At 41.0% G+C, this 26003-nt stretch overlaps 1 protein-coding gene across 2 annotated transcripts; it reads left to right on the top strand.

Moving 5' to 3' along the window:
* The first annotated feature begins 710 nt into the window (after positions 1–710).
* SLC25A17 (solute carrier family 25 member 17) lies at positions 711–20683 on the top strand. Of its 2 annotated transcripts, none has more exons than XM_054988562.1 (9): positions 711–854; positions 4643–4703; positions 8810–8876; positions 9883–10034; positions 11340–11456; positions 14415–14560; positions 14669–14764; positions 16319–16401; positions 17812–20683. In XM_054988562.1, exons 1-9 carry the CDS (start codon positions 801–803, stop codon positions 17957–17959), a joined length of 924 nt encoding a protein of 307 aa, XP_054844537.1. In that variant the 5' UTR covers positions 711–800; the 3' UTR covers positions 17960–20683. The 2 variants fall into 2 exon arrangements, with proteins under 2 accessions (XP_054844537.1, XP_054844538.1); XM_054988563.1 differs by lacking the exon at positions 711–854 and adding an exon at positions 1276–1401.
* The last annotated feature ends 5320 nt before the right edge of the window (positions 20684–26003 follow it).

The following is a 26003-nucleotide window of genomic DNA, read 5'->3' as shown; positions in this document are numbered from 1 at the left end:
CTTCTACTAAATCAGACCATTGGTCCATCAAGGTTAAAGTATTGTTTACTTAGACTTGCAGCAGCTCTCCCCGTCTCAAGCAAAGATCTTCCACATCACCCATTATCTGGTCATTTTAACTGAAGGTGCCAGGATTGCGTCTGGGACCATCTGCATATTAAGCACATGCTGTATTGCCAAACCATAGCCGTTCTCATGGTGTGTCTACTGCGTATCTAAGGTAATTTATAAATCTCAAACGCTAAAGACTTCCATCCTAGGCAACTTTATGAGAGAAATCCCGCAAATCTGTGGCTATTAAAATCTCTAGTGAGGGTTTAGCTTTTAGGTGCTAAATTTGTGGCCGCTGAAATCCCTAGTGATTTAATCTTGCTCTTCTATTTGTTTACTTTAAACCGCGCTTCTCTGGCCGCAGTGAGAGACGGGAACTTCATCGTTTCTTTTATTCCACAGTCCACCAGATGTTTGGGCTGTAATTTCTGGTCCCTCGTTGACTTGGATTTTATCCAAGAATCTAGGCGTCGACGAGGTATCGTCTTAGTATGCGGTATGTTCCAAGCGTCGTCGCTGCTATTAAAAAGGGCGGGCGACTTTCAACTCGGGCTTCTGACGGAAAGCTGGCTTTGCCGCTGGGGCGGCGTGTGATTGGCTGAGACGGAAGAAACGGCGGACGCTAAAGTCGGGCGACGCTGCCGTGTCACGGGCGGGGCGGCCCTTGCTTTAGTCTCTCTGCTCCCTCCTCATTCCTTCCATGCAGCCGAGGAAGTTTGCGGCGGACGGAGCCCGCCAGAGGGGCAGCTATGGCCGGGGTGCTCTCCTACGAGAGTTTGGTCCATGCTATGGCCGGGGCTGTGGTGAGTAGATAGGAGCGGGGCGGGGAGCGTTCCGGCTTCCGAGAAGGCGGCGGAGCGGGGGGCGTTTCTGGTTCCGACCGAAGTCGCTTCTTGCTTAAGAGTCTTACGCGTCGTACAAAATGAGGGTTTTCTTCCTGTTTTGTTTTCAGCCCCCCCGCCCCCCCGCGCGCTTTCATCCAAACTCCCAAAGAAGTCGGCTGAACTAATAATTTGCCGTGGCGCGCATGGCCTGGTTCAGGTGTACAGGAGAATGAACTGGGAGAGATCAAAGGTGTAGAATGTTCCGCACAGCTTCGAACTGGTGATACAAACGCATAGAAGATCATACTGTGGTCTTAGCTCCTTACAAACTGAAAACCAGCACGTGCAAAGAGAAGAGGCAGAATTCAACACACACGCCCAGCCGCTTCTGTGCTAGTTTTCTAAGAGTTTAATATGTGCTACTTTTCTGATTGTGTTGAGTTTTAAATGTGAAGGAACATTCCAAGCTGTTATCCTACATCTGCATTCTAAAGGAGGGCAAGCCACTCTTCCATCTATCTTCCAGGTCTATCTGTTGAAAATCATCTGATCAGTGCACTTTCCTGGCAATAAGCCCATTGAATAGATCTGAATAGATCTGCTTAGGGATGCTCTCTAAATCTGCTGTCAAACCTTGGGCATTACTACTCTCATTCCTTCATGGGAAGACTCAGTTGCGGTGGAATGGGATTTACTGTTTGTGCATTTGAACCTTACTCTGCAAGAGCCTGTTCCATGCATACACTTTCCAGCCTGGTTCAAGAGTGTCCCCTACATATATTTTTCTCTAATGCTTTATTGGCTTTACTCTGGTTCACGCATCATGTGATTCCTCGACTCTTAGCTTTAGCTACCATTATTGTAATTTCTGTTCTTCATATTCCCTAAATTGACCTGTGGATCCATAGTAGGTTGTTTTTATTAATTTTGATCCATAGCAACCAGCTTGTTGCAGGTCCATAATATGGATATAGAAATCCCATGTTCTTTTTGCTATTGTTTTGATTCTTTAGAAATTCTCTTCTAAAATATGCGAGCATTCAGCACTGACTATGTGAATTTTTAAAATTTACATTATATAATCTTCATAACCATGAGGGCTACAAGTGCATTCCTCTTTGTGTGTGTTTAAACTGGTTCACAGGATACTAGGGGAGAGACCCAAGCCCGATTCTTTGCTGGAAATTAGATTGTGTAGTTCGTGGGCTCATGCAGGATTTTGTCCATATTAATGAGCAGCGTTGAATCCTTTCTGTGCCTTACCTTCTTGCAGTTGGTTGCTCCAGCCACATTTTCCCATCCACAGTTCACTTAAAAGTATCAGAGAGACTTCTCTGGGGCTCTGTACTTAGGTGAGCTAAGGCATGAGAACAGGAGGAGGTTCTGAATCCCCTTCATGAATGTTTACTGTTAAATAATACCTGTACCTCACTTTATATGTGACTGGCTGGGCACTTAAGAAACACGCATCCACTACCAGTGTTTCTGGTTAGCCTCAGAAAGAGAGTGCTGTACAAGAAGTCATCTACATTCTACCTTGAACCACTGCTTGCTTTTAAGTTCATTCTTGCAACAAAGTCATCCTTCCAGGGAAGCAGATCAGTATTACTCTTACAGAGTAATATTATATTGGGGAATCAGGAGTTTGCCAAATGTGCTCTCGAGTTGTGAGTTAGCGAGGAACAAGCAGAGGCTTGCTTCTGAATTTGCTCTGTGCTTCTGAGGCATTCTGAAACGGTGAAAAATGTTGCTGTTTCTGAGTGCCTCTAACACCCAGCACAAGGTCAGGAATGAGCGTTCTCCTCAGCCTTGGACTAAGGAGAAAGGCGTAGGCATTATCTAAACCTCATGGTGGGCTTGAGAGCCATTTGAAAGCAGAGATTCCTTGCTGCTTTGACTGTCTCCTACACTCAGCTCAGCATCAGAGACAAGACATACACACCCTTCTCCTGTGGTGGGGGAAGGACACATTGGCAGCCACGAAGTTTGTCAGGGCTACTAATTGTTGAGCTCTATGGAAAATTAAAGCTTGGAGTATGATTTGTCTAGCACCATTCAGATATGTTTGTCTATTTGGGATTTGAAGCAGGGCCTGTACTCTGTCCTTTGAATCACATCTTGTTGGAAAGTCTCAATTTATTCCGATACCTTGTTTTGACCTAGTTGTATGTGTCCCCCCCCCCCCCCCCGGTTTTTGCCTGTGGCCATGTTACAAAATTACGCTACATAAAAAATGAAGATAATGACCAGTTAAAAGTTCAAAAATGTCAACATAATTGCAAGTACCAATGTCAGAACATTGTTCAAAACAGTGATTAATCCATACCCAAGTTTTGAACAGTTGAGTATTCATCCTATTTCATACAGAGCTTCTGAACATCTAAAAAATGGGTTTTGCAGCCTTTCTCAAGTAATGTCATGGCTGTTTTGAACTTCTGAGTTATTCATCAAGGGTAACAGCTAGAGCAGGTGGCCCCGACATTTTTGAGCCTGTGGGCACCTTTGGAATTCCAACACTGGGAGGCGGAACCAACCATGAATGGCCACCACGGGAAGCAGAGCTATCCCCGCCCCCCTGCACACACACAAAGGGAGCCCAAGTACAAGAGAAGTAACTTTTAAAAATATGCTGGGAAAGATGGGCGAGAGAGAAAATAACCAACAATGTGGTGGCTGCTGCCGCCAAAAGGAAATCATTTAAATCTGCACAGCCAGACAGATTTCCAGTGGCCAATCTGAAGCCCTGCTGGGTAGGAACCCCACCTGGCCCCCACCCACTTTCTAAAAACACTCGGGCACCAGGAAAGGTGTCAGCTAGTGCCCACAGGCATTAGGTTTGGGGGCTCCTGGATTAGAGAAATCCAAGACTGATGTACCAGTGAAATCCGTCACCTGGCTCCATCATCCACCAGTTCTCCTATGCATTCCGCTCATAAATTATTCAAGCTTTTGTTCAAGAAGGCTCAGAGAGGGACTGTACTAGATTTCTTGTGTTTGTCTATTGATAGCAAGCTTGCAAAACCATCTTTTAAAATCTTCTCAACCTTTGCAATACTCTCCCCCTCCCAAATCAATTTCAAGCTGTATGAGTGAAAAGTCCAAGTAATCAGTCAAGAAATTAGGCTCTTTATATACTTTTTAAGGTTTATACACTGGTCTGGTATCATCTGCCTTTGTCTGGTTGATGCTAAAGTAAATGTTAATTGCATGTTGGCATTGTTTTGCAGACAGTTATGCCCTGGGTTCCTTTCCAGCTTGGAAAGTTCCTGATTTATAAATAGTAGCAATTTGGGAGTGCCATCAAACGTGTAAGAGGGCTGATAGTTTAAGAGGTCATATTTTTACTAGCATAGTTCCTTGATCACCATTAAGGATACTCTTAGTACTTAGTACATTTTTGTTGCTAAAATGTTACATGCTGCCCAGAGATGATACAGTATCCCAATCAAAGTGTTCATACTCAAGGATAGGAAAAAGATGAAAGCAGGAATCAATGATACATCATTTTCATTTTTTTTAATGTGTAGTGTTACCTTCTATAATTGTTAATATGGTTAATGGTAAATCCTTATACTATACAAGCAGCAACTGCAGCTTTTGTTCTAAAGGGGTGATCTATGAAAAGCACATGACAATAGGGCTGCTGTTCTGGTCTTGCTGCTTTCTGTTGCCCAACTCCGGTTGTTGCTGATGTCCACGGGTTTAGAAAGGGATTTGTTTAGGATAGTGCTATCAATGAAGTTAACTACCTGTGTTTACCTCCTTAGGGTAGTATGACAGCAATGACTGTATTTTTTCCTCTGGATACAGCTAGACTAAGGCTTCAAGGTAAGCATGTACATTAATTTAAGACCTTTTTAGCCCACCTTTCTTCTAAAAACGACATAAGGTGCCTATGACATTCTTTTGTCCTTAAACAGCAGATACGGCACCAGAGGTGTTTTTAAAATTCAAAAATAACTTAATAGTTTATTTATTTTAGAAGGGAAGGATCAGGTGAAATCAGGGGTTGAAAATTTCTGAGGCAATTCAACATATATATGAGATAAAATCTGTACATGCACAGACTTTAGTTCTTAGGCTCTTCGCAGATACTTAAATGCTTGTGTTTTTGAGGCTTTTGTTCCCTTAATTTTTCCCAAACACTCTAGTATGTTTTCTTTTAGTATCCTCTTTCTTTTGTAGAGTTAATGAATGTTTGTACCCACTTTCTGGCACCCCAATCTCCCTCTCTCCAAACACCAGTGCTTTGCTTCAGTTGTTAACTGAATCTGGTGGTCTTTACAGGGAGTTTCCAACCACACCTGACCAGGGATCTCTCCAATCTCCATAACTACCTCCCTGTTTAACTAGGTAGGGAAAGTCTCCTCTCCTTAGAAGATCTATCCCTTTCCTTTGGCCTGAATGGGAGTCTGCACCTACTTCCCAAACTTCCTTGTCAACCTTTTCCTGGTTCTCTTCTTGGTGTTAAAACTGCTGTCCCTTAGGACTCCATCTCCCAGTCTTTACACTCTATCCCTCTTAGCTAGGACTGAAAACAGACCCTCCTCTTTCCAGTTCATGCTACCCAATCAGATTCCTTCGAGTAGGCTGTCACTCAAAGCTCTCCGTCTATGAAGAATGAACTCTTAACGGTTTTACAGGTTTTTTAAAAAGCATGCAGTCTGTCACAGTGCCTTACAGTGCCATTTTAAAATACTCCAGAATAAAACAAATAAAATCTGCATATAATACAAGTCAAAACAACTTCAAACGACTAGGAAATCTTTGTTTACTGGAAAATCTGTGTAAATAATTTGGTCTTGAACTGCCAAGGGAATGGTAATTAAATGGAGGCTTGCTGACTAGCACAGGAAGACTATTCTACCACACAGGGAATTTAATCTTTTTGCATAATGGCACTGTAAGTAGGACTTGATGTATTGTGTGAAGCTACTGCCAAGAAGTGTATTTGGAGAGGTGATTCTGAAGATAAATGTGCAGTGAAGACCAGCACCTTGAGTTGGATACAAAAACAAATAGATTGTCAATGCTCATCTGAGCAGGGCCTTCTACAGATACAACCCTGCAAGTGGGGAAAATCAGCAGATGCTCATTCATGCACATTCTCTTTGGTGGCCCCCACCTTACGGAACAGCATGCCTGAAGCAGTCAGAAAAGCTCCCAGTTTCCTGGCTTTCCACAAATTGTGCAAAACCAAATTATTCAGAAGAACTTCCTTACACAGGTAATAGTGCTGTACTGTAAGGAAATGGTTCAAAGAGATGCCTCGGGGCTGTTACTGTTTATTATATCATGTCAAATTTCTTATGTTTTGTTTGTTCAAAACCTTGGCTTTACTGACCAGAATTCCCTTCATCTTGTTTGGATTCAATGTCACCTTATTCTCCCCCTGCCACTTCACTCTGGTTGACAGACACTGGTTTAGTGCAGAGATGTCAGCCTTCGGTTGCATAGACAAAGCAGTGCATAGTTTGGTGCCATCAGCATATTCATGATACTCGACTCCAAAGCTATAGACAATCACCCCCAAATTTTTCACATAGACATTTAAAAACATTGGACATAATATAGAACCCTGCAGCTCTTCTCAGGAATGACCCCATTTTCTGATTCAGACTCCTCAACTACAAGCCTCTGGTCAACAAGAAAAGATTTAAACTAGTACACTTCCTCATAGTCCAAGAACCTGCTTTAAACATTTTACTAGCATTGAGTGGTTGACTGTGATGAAGTCTGTTGAAAGATCTGATATCAGCAGAAGGGAAGGCACAGCTCTTGTCCCTATTTAAACAGAGATTGTCTACCAGGGCAACCAATACCATCTCTGTGCTGTAGACAAACCAGATGCCAGATTGGAAAGGATCATATAGTTGTTACATTTATCCTTTGAGGACTTACCGTCAGATTTTCTCTTTATTACCGGTTTGAACTATGTGGATCTTTTCTGCTGATGGAAGGGCTTTCTCTCAGCTGAATTGATCTTCATCTTCTTCTTCCCCCTGTAGCCTCAAATACACTCTAAAACGCTTTACCAGTGAGGATAGGGTAGAATTGGTGAAAATCATTCTTCCTTCTCTTAGTGAAAAATTTACACAGAATCTGTCTCATTTATTTCATCTTGCCATTACTTTGAGGCACTCCGGGCATTAACTTGTTTTATCCTTGCAATAACCCTGCATGAAGCTAGGCCTGATTTACATATACAGCAGAATGAGATGGCACAATGAACTGTGCCACTTCAGGCTGGAGGTAGAGGTACCATTTTTTTAACTCCCTGTGTACAAAATATCCTGCAAGTAAAAAGCTAGCATCGGAAGGCAGATAGCAGGAAGTTTATTTTTTGTAGAGAACTGTTTAAAGAATTGAGCCCCTCCCTGCAGGTTTTCTCATCATAGGGTTTTCAAAGTATGAAATGATCAGAAGTGGTATTGCTATTGCCTTCTTATGCTCAGTATTAACCAGGGTTAGCTGAAGTATCACAGCTGTTGTCTGTGAACGATCTTCTCTGTGTCACTGTCCACTATTGCTGCTGCCCACTAGCTACCCTTCAAGGAATTTTCTGTTCCCATCACCATTGGGACTAATTGACTGGAATGAGTGTAGTCTATCCTATTATCGTATCTCAGGAGTCTGCATCTTAATATGCTGCAAGTGTAAAGTAGGCCTTCGTCTTATCACATTTTGATTTCACCCTTCCTTCAAGGAGTTCAGGTTCATACTTATCCCTTCCCCATTTTATCCTCATAGCAACCCTGAGAGGTAGGTAAACTAAGTGGTTGATACTGGGTCAACTATTGAGTTTCGTGACTGAGTGTAGATGTAACCCCTGGTCTTCTCCAATCTTAACCTGACACCATGTCTACTACACTATACTGGCTTCTGTGTTAGGCTGAAAGCTAGTGATGTCTCTAAAAACTCACAGTAGCTTCATTGTTGAGCAGAGTTTTGAACCCAACTTTCCCCAGATCAAGTTCCTAAATCAGCAGTTTTTAATAAATGAAGATGGTTCTTCAAGTGAGGACACTGTGACATTCCTTCAACAGTGAGGAACTGTCAGCATGAGGATAAAATCTCTCAGGTGTATCATTGGCCACAGTGTGCCCCCTCAGTGCTATATGTCAAGCTTTGGAAGAGGGACTGCTGCCTCTGGATTGATATTTTCAGGGTCTGGAAATTCCTGAGCACCTAGGAACTTGAAACTTTTCTAGCCTTTGACAGCCACATGTTGTTTCTACAGTAGCAGATCTGTTTTGAACCACCCAATAGAGAAAAACATGAGCCTGCTGTGATCTTGAGTGGACCAGAATCTGACAAGTGCCTGAAAACATTATATAATACAGATTGAATAAATTAATAATACACATTTTATGTGAAACTTACATCTGAAAAAGATGCTGCTCCTAGATGACAGCCAGCCTTTTTTAAAAGCGTAGGCTTCAATCTGTATGTATATCACATGAGCCTGGAAGAGTAGTTTCAAAAACGAAGGCACCTTGAGAAATAAAGGTGTTCTGCAATGTTGCCAGGTTCACTGGCCTACCACTCCACTCAGCAAAGCTTGAAGCCTTCCTCCTACTTAGGAGGCTCTTCTGCTGCCGGAAGAGCCTCTTCAATTGGAAGAAGGCACATTAGGCTAGAGGAAGGCTTCACTCTTTGCTGAATTCAGTGGCAGGAGAGATTTTTCATGTTGTCTAAAATACAACTTTTATGTGAGAGTCCATTTCCTGGTTTGTGATCTGTTTGCACATCTCCCCAGGAAAGGAAAGGAAAGGTTCTATTTCATAAGCCTGGATATGGGATAAACAAGGCATTGCCTTTTCCTGTTCTACTGGCTTCTCCATCATGTTCAAACTTGCAGTTTGAATAAAAGAGGAATGAGAGAGAAAACTGTTCTGTTTCTTCAAGAGTTAAACATTTGTCTTCTCTTCCAGTTGATGAAAAACGCAAATCCAAGACAACACACACGGTTTTGCTGGAGATAATAAAAGAAGAAGGCCTGTAAGTGCAGAATCTGAATCTTCACTGATGTTCGTCATGGAGTGTGTCTGTCTACTTGACGAAGTAGAGTCTTCATTTACCTACTATTTTTGCTGGGATCAAAACCTCATACTAAAGTTCATTGTTTTGTAATCTAAACCCCTCTCCTCTTCCATACAAAACAGAATAAGAAAAATTCCACACTCCATAGTAGAAGTGAAACACTGTGTTACATAGGAAGAAAACACAGTGAAACGCTGACTTCCTTCTTCATTTCTGGTGCTTCAAGAAGGTATCCCTAGGAAGGCAGAGGGTTGCAAGGAGGGCTGACACCAACAGCTGCACATTTCTAGCCATAAGGAGATGCTTTTGTAGGCCTTCTGTGTGAACTGGCTCTAAGCGCTCTGCTTCATGTTAAATAATTTCTGATGGTTAAGCACTGATGCAGTCAACCACTCCCACTTTAGATACCATTTTTACTGTGTTTTTTCATATGCAGTGGATGCCTTTAAAGCATCTTTAGTCCTGGGCAATTCTAATCTGTGCATATTTGCTTGGAAGTAAGTACCACTGAGTCAAACAGGGTGAAGGGCCGATTTCAGTATGTTGCTGGGAAGCAAAAGGACTCAGCCACAGGACTTTGGATGTTACATTGGCATGCTAACTGAGTACATGTAGCTGCTTTGCATGGGTAGCAATCCAGTTTTACTAAGATGCTATACAAGTGCAGTATCTTGGAGTGAGTTACTTTGCTTCATCGGCATCGCTTTTAAATTGGGCCTTAATCCCAAATGTGCGCACCAAGGATAGCTGCATTAATGATATGAGCTATTTAGGGTTCATGGTTGTACTTTTTGAAAATCAAGCTTTAGTCAGTCCATTTGCCTTTCATGGACAAAAATCCCTTTTTGCACACAGGGGTTGTTGTGATTGCTGGATTTTGGATCAGGCTGCTGGCTGCGGCTTTATTTCTTGCTAATGGCGATCATGTGACCTTTACTTTTGCTCTTGTGTTTTTGTTCCTTAGCCTGGCTCCATATCGAGGGTGGTTCCCTGTCATCTCCAGCCTTTGTTGTTCCAACTTTGTCTATTTCTATACATTTAACAGTCTAAAAACGGTGTGGGTCAAAGGCCATCATTCTACCACAGGAAAAGATTTGACTCTTGGGGTGGTTGCAGGTAATGGAATGCTACCGATTATGATGCCTTGGAGTGCAAGCGTACTAAAAGTCAAGCAGTCTGACTGCTTTGTATGTGAACATTCCCCTAGAAATGGAGACTTGCTTCATTTTCTGTTTACACATTGTTTTCAGGGTTATTTTCTTCAGTGCTTCCTCATGTATTCTTTCTCCCACCACAAGATAACTGGATCACATGAAGGAGCTTCAAGCTATGCCGACTCACTTAACTCTTCATCTTTATTCTTTGGAGCCTTTGTCATATTCTGTAGCTTTCATTAGTAGAACATTTAATTCATTTCATCCCCCCTTCCCCCTTAATCTAATTACTTAGTTTAAGTCATTGAATCTATGTTTTTTAAAAAAATATATGCTCTTTGTGTCGACTCTTAGAGTTGTTCCTCCCCGTTTCGCACCAGCAGAGAGACTTCTGCTGGTGGAAGGTCCTATATTTGCACAATGGCAGCATAGGATCCCCCAGTTCATGTCTTAGTGGATGGATTCATGTTCAGTGTTAATGGTACTGAAAACCTCTGATTTTTCATGCATGAGAAACTTCTGGTTTTGAGTATAGGAGGAAGGAAGGTCTAAGAAATTAACAATATATTATGTGTGATGTTGAATATATGATGTTGTCTCCTTAATTTTCCTGAAGCAACCTGCATTTCACATGTCTGGAAAATTGAACAGTTCCTGAACTATAACCCCTGTTAGCTTTTTTTATATGTGATTTTTCTCAGTGTTTCCTGCAAAGACCAGTCAGTTTCCTCTGTGTTGCATTCCATGAGATCTTTTACATATGCCACTCCATTACTCTACGTTACTGTTAGCTTCTCTTCTGGTAATAGGTAGGCTAAGTCTAAACATGATACACCCTCTAGAAGCATTTGTTTTCATCATAATTTAATGCTTTCTGATTGTCATCTGTACTTACACAACCCAGGACATAAAGTGGAAAGTTTGCATAAAACCCAGAGAAAATATTTGTGAGTGCTAAGGCTTGTCTCTGCTATGAGAAGCAAACTTGCTTTTCCTGTTTGGCTCGGCAGCGTGTGTACATTATCTGGTGCCCTGCCAGCTCTTTCTGTGGTGAAGAATTAGTGAAAGGCAGATTGTTTGTCTCTCTGCTATTGTATCTCTGTTTTACAGATCTTCCTTGTTTCCGTCTGTCTCTCTCTTTTTAAGAATGGGCTTTTCTGTATATTACTATAGTATTTTTGCATTGAAACTTAAAGAAAAGATTGATTCTGTGTTTTAAAAATTGTTAAGCCCTTCTTTCTTCTCCCTTTTGTTTGTCTTGCTGTAGGTATAGTGAACGTATTGTTGACTACTCCACTCTGGGTAGTGAACACCCGCCTGAAACTCCAGGGGGCAAAATTCAGAAATGAAGACATTTTACCAACTAATTACAAGGGCATTGTAGGTAAGAAGTTGCTGCTGCCATTCCTCTTTGTTTCATGTTGGCACTGGTTGATGGCTCTTGTATGTAGTGGGCATTTGCTCTTACTAATTTCTGCACAAGCATGTGTATAGATACTACTCTTCTTAACACTGTGAACTAGTTATATACATAATGTAAAGAGATGGCTCAGAGCATCTTTCAGCTATAGGATGAGCCTAGCTTTGTAACCAGAATTTAACCAAATTTAACTCCTGCTCAGCCATTGATATTTCTGATTCTCCAAAGCTTCAGGTAGCTTTTCTGCCTTCTTATTTTTTTCCCCAAAGCACCATATGAATAAGAAGAGCCCTGGCACTTACACCAGATCAGTGGTCCACCTCATTCAGCATCTTGTTTCACTTAGTGGCAAAACAGTTGCTCTTGAAGGCCATTAAACAGGTCACAGAAGCCAGTGACTTCCCTTGTTGTTGCTTCTTCTCAGTAGTATTCAGAGTTTTACTGCTCCTGAAAGCCCCCTTAAATCGTCATGGCTAGTAACCTTGAATGTGTCTGATCCCCTTTAAAGCCATCTCTTCTGTTGGCCAACACTGCATCCAATGACAACTTAATTACTCATTAAGCATAAAGTACTCCCTTTTGTCTGCCCTGAATCTATTTCCCATTCAATTTCATTGGGTGTCCCTGAGATCTATTATTATGGAATAGGGAGAAAAAGTTCTTTCTGTACACTTACACCCCATGAATAATTTTATAAACCTCTGTCATGTCCCCTTCTGTTATCTTTCCCCCCCTAAACTGATGAGTCTTCAGACCTGTCACTCTAAAGAAATATTGCTGGATTATGTAAGTTTTAGTTGATTGAAGAATTTGATCTACATACGTTTGCCCATGAGAAGAAAAAAATAATTCTAAAGGGGGAATAAAAACCTCTTCAGTTTGAGGATTTTTTTTTTTTAGATGGCAAACACCCATGTTTTATAGCTGGCATCGTCTTAGAAGACATATCCGATTTGTAGCCATTTATTACCTTGCTTAGCCACTGTTGTTTGGCTACTGTAAGTGGCAGAAGACTTTGCTGCCATGTGATTCTCCTCTTTTCCATTTTGTTCTCACAACAACCCCGTGAGGTAGGTTAAACTGAGAGTATGTAACTGGCCCAAGGTCACCCTGCAAGCTTTCATGGCAGAGTGGGGAATCAAACCTGGGTTGCCTAGATTGCTAATCCATCACTCTGGCCATTACAGCATGCTAGCTCTGGTATGGCATCAAAGTGTGCTGCAGGAGCTAGTCTGTGGATTTGAATCTCCAATTCGGTAGCCTGTGGCTTAGATTACCGATGGGTAGTCCAGTGTTGGTGTTGAGTAGTATCTAATAGTAGCAGTATCTACTGTTGTGTAGATTCTACTACTACTATTGAGTAGTATCTAATCTAGTGTCTAATAGTTAACCTGGCCCCATCTGCAGATACTTAACATCTGCAGATTGGGGCCATGTAGAGTGAAAGATTTTTCAACCAAGTTGAGGGACTTCACCCCCATTTTGCAAAAAAACCTGAACAGGTTTTTTAAACGGAAGTAGATTTTAACACACCACCACTCCCCAAAAAAGAGGAATCTTTGTTGAAGGGAAGAGGAGCCTGCTTGCCCTGGGGCAGTCAACCACTCTGGAGGCTGATGGTGGGAGTGGGGCAGAAGTCACCTCCAGGTGGGAGTGGTGCAAACGGGAAGGAACAGGAGCTGCTGCCACCACCACCACTTCAGGCAGCAAGCAGGTGAGTGGGTAGGGGAGCATGAGCCGCTGCTGCCCCCTCCCCACCGCTGAGCCAGCAGCACAATGACCAGGTAGTGGAGGGAAACCAGGAGCTGCCACCACTGCCTCCCTCCTTGCCAAGCAGTGAGGAAATAGACAGATGAGTGGATGGATGGGAATGGTCACTGCCATCACCTCCCACTGCCCGCCATGTATGCCACAGAGTGGCAGCAATGTGGGCAGGCAGGCAACGGGCAAGGAAGGTGCTACCAATGCTGGCTTGCAGGAGCTGGTGAGTGGGTGGGTGAGCCAGGTGGGTGATGAGGGGAGCAGCAGGGTTGCCAGCAGGGGGACTGTTCAGCTAATGGCTGGCCCAGTGGGTGCGGATGGGAGGCATTGGTTCCCCTCCATGTGAGCCATGCAGCTTGTGGTATGTGCTGTCAAGTCACTTCTGACTTATGGCAACCCTATGAATGAAAGCCCTCCAAAATGTCCTATCGTTAACAGCCTTGATCAGATCTTGCAAATTGGAAGACATGGCTTCCTTTATTGAGTCAAGCCATCTCATTTTGAGTTTTCCTCTCATCCTACTGCCTTCAACTTTTCCTAGCATTATTGACTTTTCCAGAGAATCTTGTCTTCTCATGATGTGACCAAAGTATAGTTGTGTCATTTTAGCTTCTAGGGAGAATTTAGGCTTGATTTGATCTACAACCCACTTATTTGTCTTTTTGGCTATCCATGGTATCTGCTAAACTCTCTTCCAGCACCACATTTCAAATGAATCCATTTTTCTTCCTGTCAGCTTTCTTCACTGTCCAACCTTCACATCCATACATAGTAAGGTATAGAAATAGGTGAAATTAGATATAAATCAGGAGGACTGAGTGCTTATGTAAGCCGATTTAATATCTAAAGTGTGCATGGAAACTGGACTTAAACTGATGATTTTTAAATGACTTTGTTTTAAAATCAACACATCCTGCATGTTTGTAGCACTGGTATAGAAGCACTGGAAGATTTGCTATGGCAGTAAAGGGATTAGCAATACAAAATATGTACTCTGCTAAGCTTCCTGATAAGATTGAAAAGCAAGTGTGGGAAACGTGCTGTGGACAATGATAGACTGCCAGAGAGAAAGTGAGCTACAAAACATGCAATTAATTGCAACCTCTGCAAGCCAGATGTGTATTAAAGATTCCTGTTGCCTCTCTCTACCTTCCTCATCAGACGCTTTTCATCAGATAATAAGGGATGAAGGAATCCTGGCTTTGTGGAATGGTACTTTCCCCTCATTGCTGTTGGTGTTCAATCCCGCCATACAATTCATGTTCTATGAAGGACTTAAGCGGAAGATTCTGAAAAAGCAGTTGCAGGTACGATGCAATAGCCTGCAGAGAAAGTTAAGTTTAACTCCATTTGGTCATATTAAAAGTATTGCCAGATCTGTTTCTGAAATCGTGTATCTATCCATACTGTTACAGCTTTCCTCACTAGATGTATTTATCATTGGAGCAATAGCCAAAGCAATCGCCACTACGCTCACTTACCCTATGCAGACAGTACAGTCAATTTTGCGGGTGAGTACTTATTGACGACCACATTATTGTTATTTATTGCTGCTTTGTATAATTGCCTTTGGCCAGTGTTTTGCAATCTAAACTGAAAAGAATTAATCCCACCTGATGCTTCTTAATTTGTTGCTGTGGTAGGAGAGCTGCCTAAGCCCCTCTGGAGAAGTTTTTAGGAAGCAGTTTATTAAAGTAGGAATCATTAAAATTAAAACAACTTCTCTTCTGAACACCCTGTATCCAGTGCATTAAATATGGGTTTACACTTCTGACCATTAATAGGGTTTTTTTTTCAGAAGAACCTAATATAAGACTCTAGATCAGTTGGATCAACAGCAATAGCAGAGTCTCCATGGTGGATCTTACTACTCTGTAGGCAATTTTGTCTGTTTCCCAGGCCTTACCACTGCATTTAGCACCTGGATGGGATTTGTCCCTGCAGGGATTGACACTTGTTTTCTTTGGTGGTGGTGCAGACAAGCCATGCCAGACTCTTGTTCTTTTGCTTTGGGATATCTTTTCTTCAGCACTCAACAAAGCCCTAGTGGTTTACAGAATTTTAATGCATAATTTGGGTTTCCTTGTAAGTGTTTTGGCCTTTTAAAAAACTTCTTTCTTGAGAGTACAAGGGACATGTCAATGAACATATTAGCACTGAAAAATCAGGTGTATGAAAGTTAGACCCTGTCAGCACTCCCGTCTTTACTCCTGATTTCTCTGGAAGTGAGAGCTCTTTAATTTGGCCCATTTTCGTTTGTTTCATACACACCTTTGCATCAGGGTCAGATTAGTATCTGACATCACTTGTCCACATGATCTTTTCCGCTCTTGGAAAGGACAGTTTTGTTTGGCTATTGAGCTTCCTTCATTGCTTTTGTCGTTGCTGTTGTTGTCCTTTCACAAGTCTCCCATCCTCCCTCCCTCTCCGCCTATCTGCATTTTTAACTTTGTGTGCTGATTCACTAGATTGACTGGGAACCTTTTTTTTAAATTGGAAATCATATGGTGCTTAAGTCACCTTATCATCCCAACGTAAGATATGCTGAAAAAACTTTTTACAACTAAAAAACAATTTGAAAGGGGAGGGACAAAAATGAGGAAAGGAGAGGGCAGGATGGGTACAGGGCACTGTACAGTGGGCGAGTCATGGAAAGGCGAATGGAACTGTATGCACTGAAGTCAAAGCCATCATAGAATCGCGTTAGAAAAAACTCGCTGGAACAAAAGACAAAGCCTGGGATACACTCAAACTGACTGCCAAAGGTGCTGAATGCTGTGCAGATACCTGCAAGACATCTGACACTGTAAAGGGCCAAATGAGGGGTAAATAGCCAATGAGTAAAAGGTCCTAGTTGAATAATGGGCCTGTGTAGATATGAGATTTCATTCTGTTTAATTCAGTACAGTGATCTGGTGTGTGTGTAAATAAGCTAAATACAGAATTGTAAAATTGTTAATGTTCTGCTTTGCTCTCTAATGCTTGATCTTGCAAAACTCCACCGGTTCTTCTAATGAGGAGCGGAATATTGTAGGGGAAATTGCTAACTGGACCTTTCTTTATAGTTTGGACATCACCGACTAAACCCAGAAAACAAGAGACTAGGCAGTCTTAAAAATATTCTGTACCTTCTTCAGCAGAGAATAAAGTAAGTTTTGCATTTTGTAAAATTTTGTGGCAACAAGTGTCTTCCACCTGTTTGAATGTTTCTTTTCTGTTCAGCATCCCTAGTTAAATCCACTGCAAATCAAGCATGTCATATGTAGAGGGTTTTTATTAGTTAAAATTTGTAACTGTAAACTGTTGCCTCTTTCATTTAATATTTTTCTCTATGGAGCCTTTGTAGTTCTTTCCATTTAAAATGTTGAATAAATACAGCTCACTTATTGTCAGCTATTTATTTATCTATTTGTTCATTCAATCTCATTTCGATCACCATCTTTCTTCACGAATGGGCCTCCAAGGTAGCTTGCAACAACAAAGCAGTAAGACTTAGCACAGTCCAATGTTACAAAAAATATCAAAATGCATACATATCAGTTCAATTTACTCAGAACTACTATGAGTAGCCAGGGTTGGGGAGGGGGGTCACAAAGGGGAACTACTAACATTCCCTACCTCCTTCCAAAGGCCTGTCAAAATAAAGGAGAACCTAGTTCTGCTTCCATTGTATGTCTGTGAAGCTTGGGTATCACTTCTTTGTGAAGTATGACAGGGCTGGCATGGCGTAGTTGCGAGAAGGTCAGACTAGGATCTGGGATGACTGGGTTTGAATTCCACCTGCTGACTTTGGGCCCATCACAATCTTTCAGTCTAACTCACCTTTAGAAGGTGGTGGTTGTAAGGATTATGTGGAGGATGGGGGGGGGGTGATAAGAAAAGCTATGTGAGAAGTGATGTGAAAAGCCATGAGTGAAGGGTACATAATCTTGCTTGTTGCTTTCCCCCTTGCCCCCTTCCCTTTGTCCTTTTCTGTAATGAGGATTTAATTCCTGAGCTTGTTGCAAACATGAATCTGGAGTCTGGGTGGGAATAGCAGTGAATACATGGGGGAACTTGAGGGAGAAGTAGCAGCAAAGAAAAAGGCTCCACCAGAAATAGTCTTGTCCTTCCTTTTGGGAAAAAAAAGGCACTTGGGTCTTAAAGACATACAATGGAGGCAGAACCCCCAGTTTGTCTGTGCTGTATTTCCAGAAAGATAACAGGCCGCTGGCTCATGGACCTGATAGGTACGAGTGTTTGATTCAGTGATTGCAGTATATTTTTGATGTGTGTTGGGTCAGCTTTTAGTGGGCGGGTGCTTGGTTTAGCCTCTTTTTGATTCTCTGCGCACATCCTGGATGCCCTTAATTGGAATGGAGGAAGCAGATACATCCTTGAAGTTAATGTTGGGCAGAAGAAGAGTAAGAAAACATTTCCAGTTGGTTCAGGTGGTGTTTCAGGAGTTTTGACTTACGAAAGCTCATACCCTGGAAATTTTGACTGTCTTTAAGATGCTACTGGACTCAAAACTTGCATTTGCAATTGTGTGAGACTTGTTTTGTTTTGTTGTTCATAGGCGCTTCGGATTAGTAGGACTCTATAAAGGGCTTGAAGCAAAGCTGCTGCAAACTGTCCTCACGGCTGCCCTGATGTTCCTAGTCTATGAAAAAATTGCTGCGGCTACTTTCACAATCATGGGCTTAAAGCACCCACCAAAGCACTGACAGTGACATGCTGGCTCTGCAACTCCTTTAATTTAGGAAAATAAAATAGGTTCTTAGGAAGCACAAAAGCAGTATCTGAGGAATGACTGGGTTATACCCTGAAATCTGCAATACCTTTTTACTACGTTCTTGTTGAGTGCTTCAGAATGTGTTTGAAAAAAAAAAGCTCGAAGAGAAATCCAGAAACTTCAGCTGCCAGTCACTGTAGATAAACTTTTTTCTTGAACATTTGTTTTAGGAAGCAAAATGGAAAATGATATTTCACCATTTAGCTGGATATCCATAAACTCCTTGGAGGGAGTTTCCTTCCTATGTAAAAGGAAGTGAGGGTGTTTCTCATGGTGTTTGTTTGTTTCATTGTATCCTCCATCATTCATTCTCCACTTTATGTCAGATTGTGTCACAGATCTGATATGGTATAATCTCATACATAACCGGACCATTAAAAAAGTTCATTGAGAACTGTGTTTTGGGTATATTCTTTATTTTGTTGTTCTTTTACTAATTTGGGGAAGTTTAGAAGAATTTTTACATTGGCTTACGTTGGCTTTTGCTGCCTGTTAGTGGCTGCCTGCCCAGTTAGCATAAGTACTGAAGGTAGGTACTGTATGAATACTGTCAGACTGTTGCCGTACACGCTACCTTTTCCAGTATTTGAATGTTCTTCATAGGGGGACGTTTACAGAATCTCTGTCAAATGACTGTCCAGCTCTGTTTTAAAAAATTAAAAGAAAAGGAACCCAATCCCTTCTGATACAATTTGTTCCACTACTGAAAAGGTCTTGTTAAAAAGTTATTCCCGATATCCAAATGAACTTTGCTTTCTTTTAATCTAAACCCATTACTCCTTGTCTTGCCTTCAGGAGCAACAGAAAACAAGTTACCATCTTTACACTGACAGCTTCTCAGATATCTGAAGACTGCTATCATATCCTATATTTCTTATTTAATTAAACAGCATGGCAACTTGTTTCAATCTTTCCCATACAATTTAATTTCTAAACTCCTGATCATCTTTGTTACTTCATCTAAACTCATTCCATTTGGCAATATTCTTGTTAAAGTATTTGACTTAGAAACTACTTTTATTAACATATCCAATAAGTAAGTGAGCCTTTTTTACAGTCACTTCACACCACTAACATGTACAGTCTGTGATCCACTGTAATACCTATAGTGGTATTATATCTCCAATTCTAGACATAGATTTGGGGTTTTCCCTGCTTAAATACAAAACCTTACATTTATTCAATTTCATTTTGTTAAAATAGGCCCGATTTTCCAGTTGATAAAGATCTTGTTTAATTTATCTCCGTCTTTTAGGTTAATTACCCCTCCCAGTTTTTCATCATCTGGTCTAAAAATTTCCTGGATCCTACTTTTTACCCTTTTTCTTGTAATGTCAAATCGAGCAGAAAAGCTCTCTTGTATAGTAACTTGAAAAATTTAATTTTAAATTTAATTTCTGATTCTTTGTTAAACAAGCATAAATGTACTGCAGCATTGACATTGTAACTCACTGTTGAAAGGAAATTTAAAAATGGTGGGCAATAAGAAAGAAACTATAATTATTTTCTGTATATTGTGTTAAAGTGTACAAAACATTCCATGGTTTTTATTGGTTACTCATATTCACGGTTCTTAAACTAAGAACTGCTTGTCTGTGAAAGTTACTAGCATCTGCTTCTTGGAACAGATTCTTTGTACCGCTGACTGATTTTTGCATTGGCTTTCTCAGGATTTCATGTCATGAATCAATAGGCAATAGAGTCTTAACTTGTGTTCAGTCTATTTTCCATAGATCAAGCAGTAATCTGTTTCAGTAATATATTATTGTTCAGTCCTAAAGATTTACTGTAGAAAAATGCTTCCTCGCAAAAAACTTTTTGTAATTCACCCCCAAAATTGCAGACAATCAAATATATATAGTACCATGTCTATCTTTTAAAAAAGCGTTCTGCTCTGTCTTTGTAATATAACACATTGTTTGCTTTGTGCCCATTTTCAGATTGAAAGATTTTGATTTACTTAAATACAACATGCTTCATGAAACTAGATTGTTGTTAGCCTTACAAGACGTCAGGTATGTTTATGTTCTCAGTTGCTGCACTTTACTAAGTAAAACAGAGTCGCTTACCTGTAACAGGTTTGTATTAATTCGCATAAATAGGGGGATGAGCACTCTGCCCAGGGTAATTTTACAACCAAAAATTGCCAACTCTCTACAGACCTTGTCCTGAAAGGGCCTTCCTGCGCTTCAGACAGAGCGCTTTAATAAAAAAGCCAGAAGTGTAGTATCTGGGGGAAAGGTGATACTACATATGTACACATTGTTCTTTTGTGTAGGCTGTATCACCTGTATTGCTCAGATCCTGCAGTTCAGATATCCTCAAGCCACATGGCAGAACCTGGGGCGTGGACCTTGTATTGGTGTAGAGCCAGTTTGGTGTAGTGGTTAAGAGTGCAGGACTCTAATCTGGAGAACTGGGTTTGATTCCTCACTCCTCCACTTGAAGCCAGCTGGGTGACCTTGGGTCAGTCACAGCTTCTAGCTCTCTCAGCTCCACCTACCTCACAGGGTGTTTTGTTGTGGGGATAATAATAACATACTTTGTAAACCACTCTGAGTGGGTGTTAAGTTGCCCTGAAGGGCGGTATATAAATCAAATGTTGTTGTTATTTGGACATGCCACAATAAATAGTACACTATGTTGGTCTCTTCTGGATGCTGTCTAATGTTCTTTCTTTTCCAGCTTAATTTAGAGAATGTTCAGCTCTTGCATGTGTAGAGCCAATGCATAAGAACCCCTAAGGAAGATTATCATAGAATTGGAAGGGGTCTTACAGGCCATCTAGTCCAACCCCCTGCCCAATGCAGAAAAAAAAATAAAGCATCCCCAACAGGTATTCATCCAGCGGCTCCTTGAAGACTGTCAATGAGGGGGAACCCACCACACGCCTAGGCAGCTGATTCCAATGTTGAATTATTCTTAATATGAAGAAGTTTTTCCTAATGTCCAGCTGGTGCCTTCCGTCATTGTTTCAAATCCTTTTCTCTGTTGCCAACAGGAACAGCTCCCTTCCCTCTTCTAAGTGATGGTATGGTCGGGGTGCTCATGTGATCTGTATTCTGACTTCTAGCATGTTGGCAACTAAGTTCATATCCATAAGTAGCTACAAGATTACCTATCCTTTTAGTCCTTCCGCTTTCCCAATAAAGGGTTAAGATCTTCAGGTGCACTATTAGCCCCAAGCCAGCATAACTCAGCAGGCTGCCAGATGTTACTAAGAATCATAAGAGCTAGAACGTCGTGCCTAACAGGTTGAGTATAAGAGAGGAAGAGGAAGCAAGTGGGCTTCACCAAAGAACCGGAAGTGCTATGGAACCAGGCTCTGGGGCACATTCATCACTGTAAGAAGCCTCAGTGATTAAAAAGGATACAAGAAACTGCTGTCTATTGTGGATTATGTTTTTAAAATTAAACCACATTTGTGTTACAAAGATACCTTGCCTCTGTCAGTTTACTTGGACATTCAAATCCCTTAAAGGACTGACTCGGGCAAAACAGTCTCTGCATGGTGGATTAATTTATGAGCCTCTGAGAGAATAAAGTTCTGACAAACAAAACAGTCATTTTTCTTATGTTTTTTCCTGCATTATCTGTCAGTAGGGCTGTGCTATTCAGGTTTCGCTTCAGGTAAAGTTACCCGAAGCGGACCCAGTTCGGCAAGTCTCGGCATTCCCGAAGTGGGGCCAGCATGCTGGCCCCGCTTTGGGAATGCTGAAGCTAAGCTTACCGAAGCGATTTGGGCCGCTTCGGTAAGCTTCGGGTCTTGTTTAAACATCAACCCCCACCTCCCCCCCACGTACCTTGCGGTGGCTCCGGGTCAACTCCTCTGCTGCACTTCATCAGTTTTCGGCATCAACACGCTTCGCTTTATTCAAACACCTTTGTGAAGCTTGGCTACTATGCTATTATACTACAAAACCAACTCAACCCGCCCCCTCCAACCAAAAAATGTTACATACCCATAAGTATTATAACTGGATTTAAAGTACTTAAATACCATAGTGAAGCACAGGCATCAAGCTAGTATTAATATAATACAAAGCAATAAAATATACATAACATAGTTTTATAAGAACTGGGAACTTTTCCAATATCTGTCACAGCACAAATGTGCTACAGAGAAAAAATACATGTGGACTACATCTGACAGCCAGATAATCTTGCCATACTACTAATTGTTCAAAAAATTTACCATACAGATATGCCTTTGGCTAAAATTAGAAATCTGGAGTTTATAATTTCTTGTCCCTTTTATTTCTGTGCATTCCACTTACATTTCTACTGGTTTTAAATCTTTGCACATTTGCATTTATAGACCCTCTTACATTGTTTATTGAAATGGCCTTGAAATTGACTGTATTAACTCACACTGCAATCCGCCTTGAGTCTCAGTGAGAAAGATGCCCTAAAATAAAATAAATTTTTAAAAGTTTCTTTCTCCCATCTGTTCATAATTTCTGCGGTAACATGAACTCTCCTGGAGCAAAATCTGAAATGAACTATTTTAAGTGTTTTGCAGGCTATGTTTGTGCATTCTATTTATAATATTCAGTCAGAATGGGAAGAACAAAATTAGCTGTGTCTGGCTGAAAGTATTACAGACTGAAACAAATTATACACAGATTTCTATAAAGCTTTGCTCCACATAGCCTTAGCTGTGACAAGTTGTGACAACACTTTGAAAACAGTAAATTGGAACTATACCATGGGAAACATTTGATGTTGTTGACAGCCTATTGACTAATTTTCCTCCAGGTGATGAACAGAGACCAAAAATAAATACAATACCAAAAAAAATTATTTGTTATTGCTTAATATTAGGAGGGAAACAAGTTGAACAACCTGGTGTTGTAACAAGTGGGTTTTAATCTTACAAGTCAGGATTTCAAAACTGTATAGATCAGAGATACTATAAAAGCTTCAAATGTCTTTCATAAAAAAAAAAAAAGTGGTGCTTTCACAAATACTCGGATTAAATGTCAACTACATTTCACTCATCAATAAATGTTCTATTTAGGGAGAGTATAATGTTTTCCCAAGAACACAATATTATGCTCCAAGGCCTTGCTAAAATGTTAAATCTTTGCAATATGAGTCATCCTTGAAGAATGATATAGGACTGTGCTCAAGAAATGGAAAATTATCTCACACTGAAGTGATTAGTACCGTAATACGTAGGTGATACATCATCTGTGTCCTCTGTTTTGTCTTCTGTGATCAGACACAATTTCAGTTTATCATGTATGACTGGTTTATTTGTTTATAGAATATATATTCCATTTTTTGACTTGCTAAACAGCTTGTGATGGTATAAAACAACAACAATCAAAAGGACTGGTCTCAACAATCTGAAAACTCAAGGGGACTGCAGGTCCCCGAAGACCACACTAACAATAAAGAATTTTATTGTTCAAAGTGCTAGTGTAAAGTGAATTTTTTTTTTTTTTGTAAAAATTTTTATTGGATTAGAAATATATCATATCATATCATTTACACTCACATTCCTTTAAATTTCCAATTCTAACCCCCTCCCATTCCCCTCCCTTTTGTTGACTTCCAACAGTTTTCCAACCCCTCATCTATTTTCCCTTTACTCATATGAATTTTACTATATTTATTATAATATACTTTCAAATTCTTCTAAGCTTATCTATCATATGTGTGCTATTTCTGATTCCTTTCAATAATATTCATTCTGATCACCTATACTCTATTTTACTCTTTCTACCCTCTTCAATATGGGACAAGCAATTTGCCCCACCTTATATTTTCTAGTGCTTCTATAAACTTTGCATGTATTCATAATAAATCAATCAATTTGACTTATATTCTATATATGTTGCTCCTTACTTCCTTTTACATATCATATCCAATATAATTATCTAATTTCTCCGTTATAGAGCTATTTAACTAGAGTAATCCATTCATATATTCGTTTAACATAAGTCAATCTATTATTTCCACATTTCACCTACTGATATGTATCCATTCACCCTTTTGCAACTATTATTTACGTCAGAAAGATATTTAGTTTAGCTTTTATCCTTACATTTCTTATAATGATAGCACTACTAATACTCTAAATAATAATCCAATATGGTATTTGCTTAGAATTATTCAGTCAACTCTCCCCCCCTCGGTATAGTCACTTCCCTCTTCTTCCATTATGTTTCAGTAATTTTCAAACTGCCACAGTTCTCCACCCACCTCCCATCCACCCACCTCCCATAAAGTGAATTTTTTTTCAATAATTTATAATCTACTCCATGCATAGGTATTCGAACCCAATGCTCAACAGTCCAGTATAACAGTTCCAATTCCTAAATGATGATAGGCAACAAGAGTACTGTCACGGGCTGGGCCAGCCCAAGCAGGGTGGTTCAAGTCCAAACCTTAAAGCCAAAGTCAAAGGGGAGTTCCAAGAGCAAAAGCCAAGTCAAACCGGTGGTCAGAGCACGAGATAAAGCCAGGAGTGAGTCCAGAGTCCAAAAGCAAGGTCAGGCACAGTCCAAGGTCAGTCACCGATAGTGTCAGGTCCAAAAGCAGGCACGGGCAAGGTTCACGAAACACGGAGTGGTTGCAAGCAGTAGACACGTTGCTTCCACGCCCAGCAGTTCCTCCAGACTGGCTCTTATAGCCAGGCGTGGTTTTCAGCCAGCTGCTGGGGCTCTATCCTGTCACTACTCATCATCACTCTCCAGCAGCTGGCGTTGGCTTAAGAGGCGAGCACTGCGCCGTCTCTCCTGCAGTTCCAGTCTCTGGCGCTGCCTGCAGCATTTCTTGGGCGTGGGTGAACCTGGGGGGGTGGAGGCTCTTGGCTGCGCTGCACCTGTAGAAGTCCCTGGCTGAGCTTCCTCTGTAGTATTGGAGCTTGAGGGTGCTGGTGCCTCAGCTGCTGGCTGTAAGCTCTGATCAGCCAGCAGCTGTTGCTCCTGATTGCTGGCTTCTGCTGAATCAGGGCTAGGGCTGGCTACACAGGGCTCCTCTTCTCCAGAGGAGTCCTGGCTGGCTACACGAGGCTCCTCTCCTCCAGAGGAGACCTCACTCTCAGACTGGGCCATGACAAGTACTGAATTCATATGATGCAATGTCCAATATGAAATCTGTTGTTTCTTCGCCTGTAGGCAAAAGCCGTCAATGAAGGACGACAAATCCCCACGGGAGACAAGATGGAATATAGGTCTCCTGGGCGGTTGGCAACGGGAGCGCCAGCAGTTGTAACAGGCCGTTTCACGTTGTTACACTTTATCAAGCCATCATTTAACCCCTACAATACAGAAATTAATGTAACACCAAAGCATCCACCCCATACACAATACAAAAATGACCTATACAACATTACATTACTTACATCCTCTTCAACAAGTGTCTTCACTACATCAGCACTGGCAAATATCTTCCTTACAAGCATGTAATTCTCAAAAGGTCAACTTAATTTATATCCATAGTGGCCATGACTAAGCGGAAATCTTAAGGCAGTATCACACTATTTATTTAAAGTGGCTGGTGCCAATAAAATCTTTACAAAAATGCAGTAAAGTCTATTTCGTTATTCAAACCTGCAGGTGCCAAACTCCCCAATCTGAATATCCATTCGGCTTCAATACGTAATAACAATTTTTGGATGTGTGTAGTGGTTGCAGGATCTGCTACATATAAAACTGAGAATCTAAAATCCCTTTCAAACTTAGTTTTTAACCTTTTGGATCGCTCCCTCATGGATGTTGAAACCCAGGTACTCAATAAAGAATTTGGTTATGTACCACACCACAGTACAATGCCTTCAAAATGCGGGTGGATTTGTTTAAATTATCACAGTTAATTAAATTGAGAAAACACTTTGGCATCCAGGAAATTCCCATGAGAGTGGGAGGACTGAGATATAGATCCACTTTTGTCCCGAGAATCACGGATGGTTTAATAGAGACCTTTGAAAGATTAGTGCATAGGGACTTGGAAAAACTTGAAGCCTC

Source organism: Eublepharis macularius, chromosome 9 (assembly GCF_028583425.1).
Source record: "Eublepharis macularius isolate TG4126 chromosome 9, MPM_Emac_v1.0, whole genome shotgun sequence".
Classification (NCBI taxonomy): domain Eukaryota; kingdom Metazoa; phylum Chordata; class Lepidosauria; order Squamata; family Eublepharidae; genus Eublepharis; species Eublepharis macularius.
Note: the sequence above shows the minus strand (reverse complement) of the source record. Positions and strands in the feature narration are given on the sequence as shown.

What these genes read in the sequence shown, in the direction of transcription:
- SLC25A17 (XM_054988562.1), top strand. Translation starts at nt 801, where the DNA reads ATGGCCGGGGTGCTCTCCTACGAGAGTTTGGTCCATGCTATGGCCGGG. An exon ending in GACTCTTGGGGTGGTTGCAG is followed by an intron (nt 10,035 to 11,339) that starts GTAATGGAATGC and finishes GTCTTGCTGTAG; the next exon opens with GTATAGTGAACGTATTGTTG. An exon ending in TTCTGAAAAAGCAGTTGCAG is followed by an intron (nt 14,561 to 14,668) that starts GTACGATGCAAT and finishes ATACTGTTACAG; the next exon opens with CTTTCCTCACTAGATGTATT.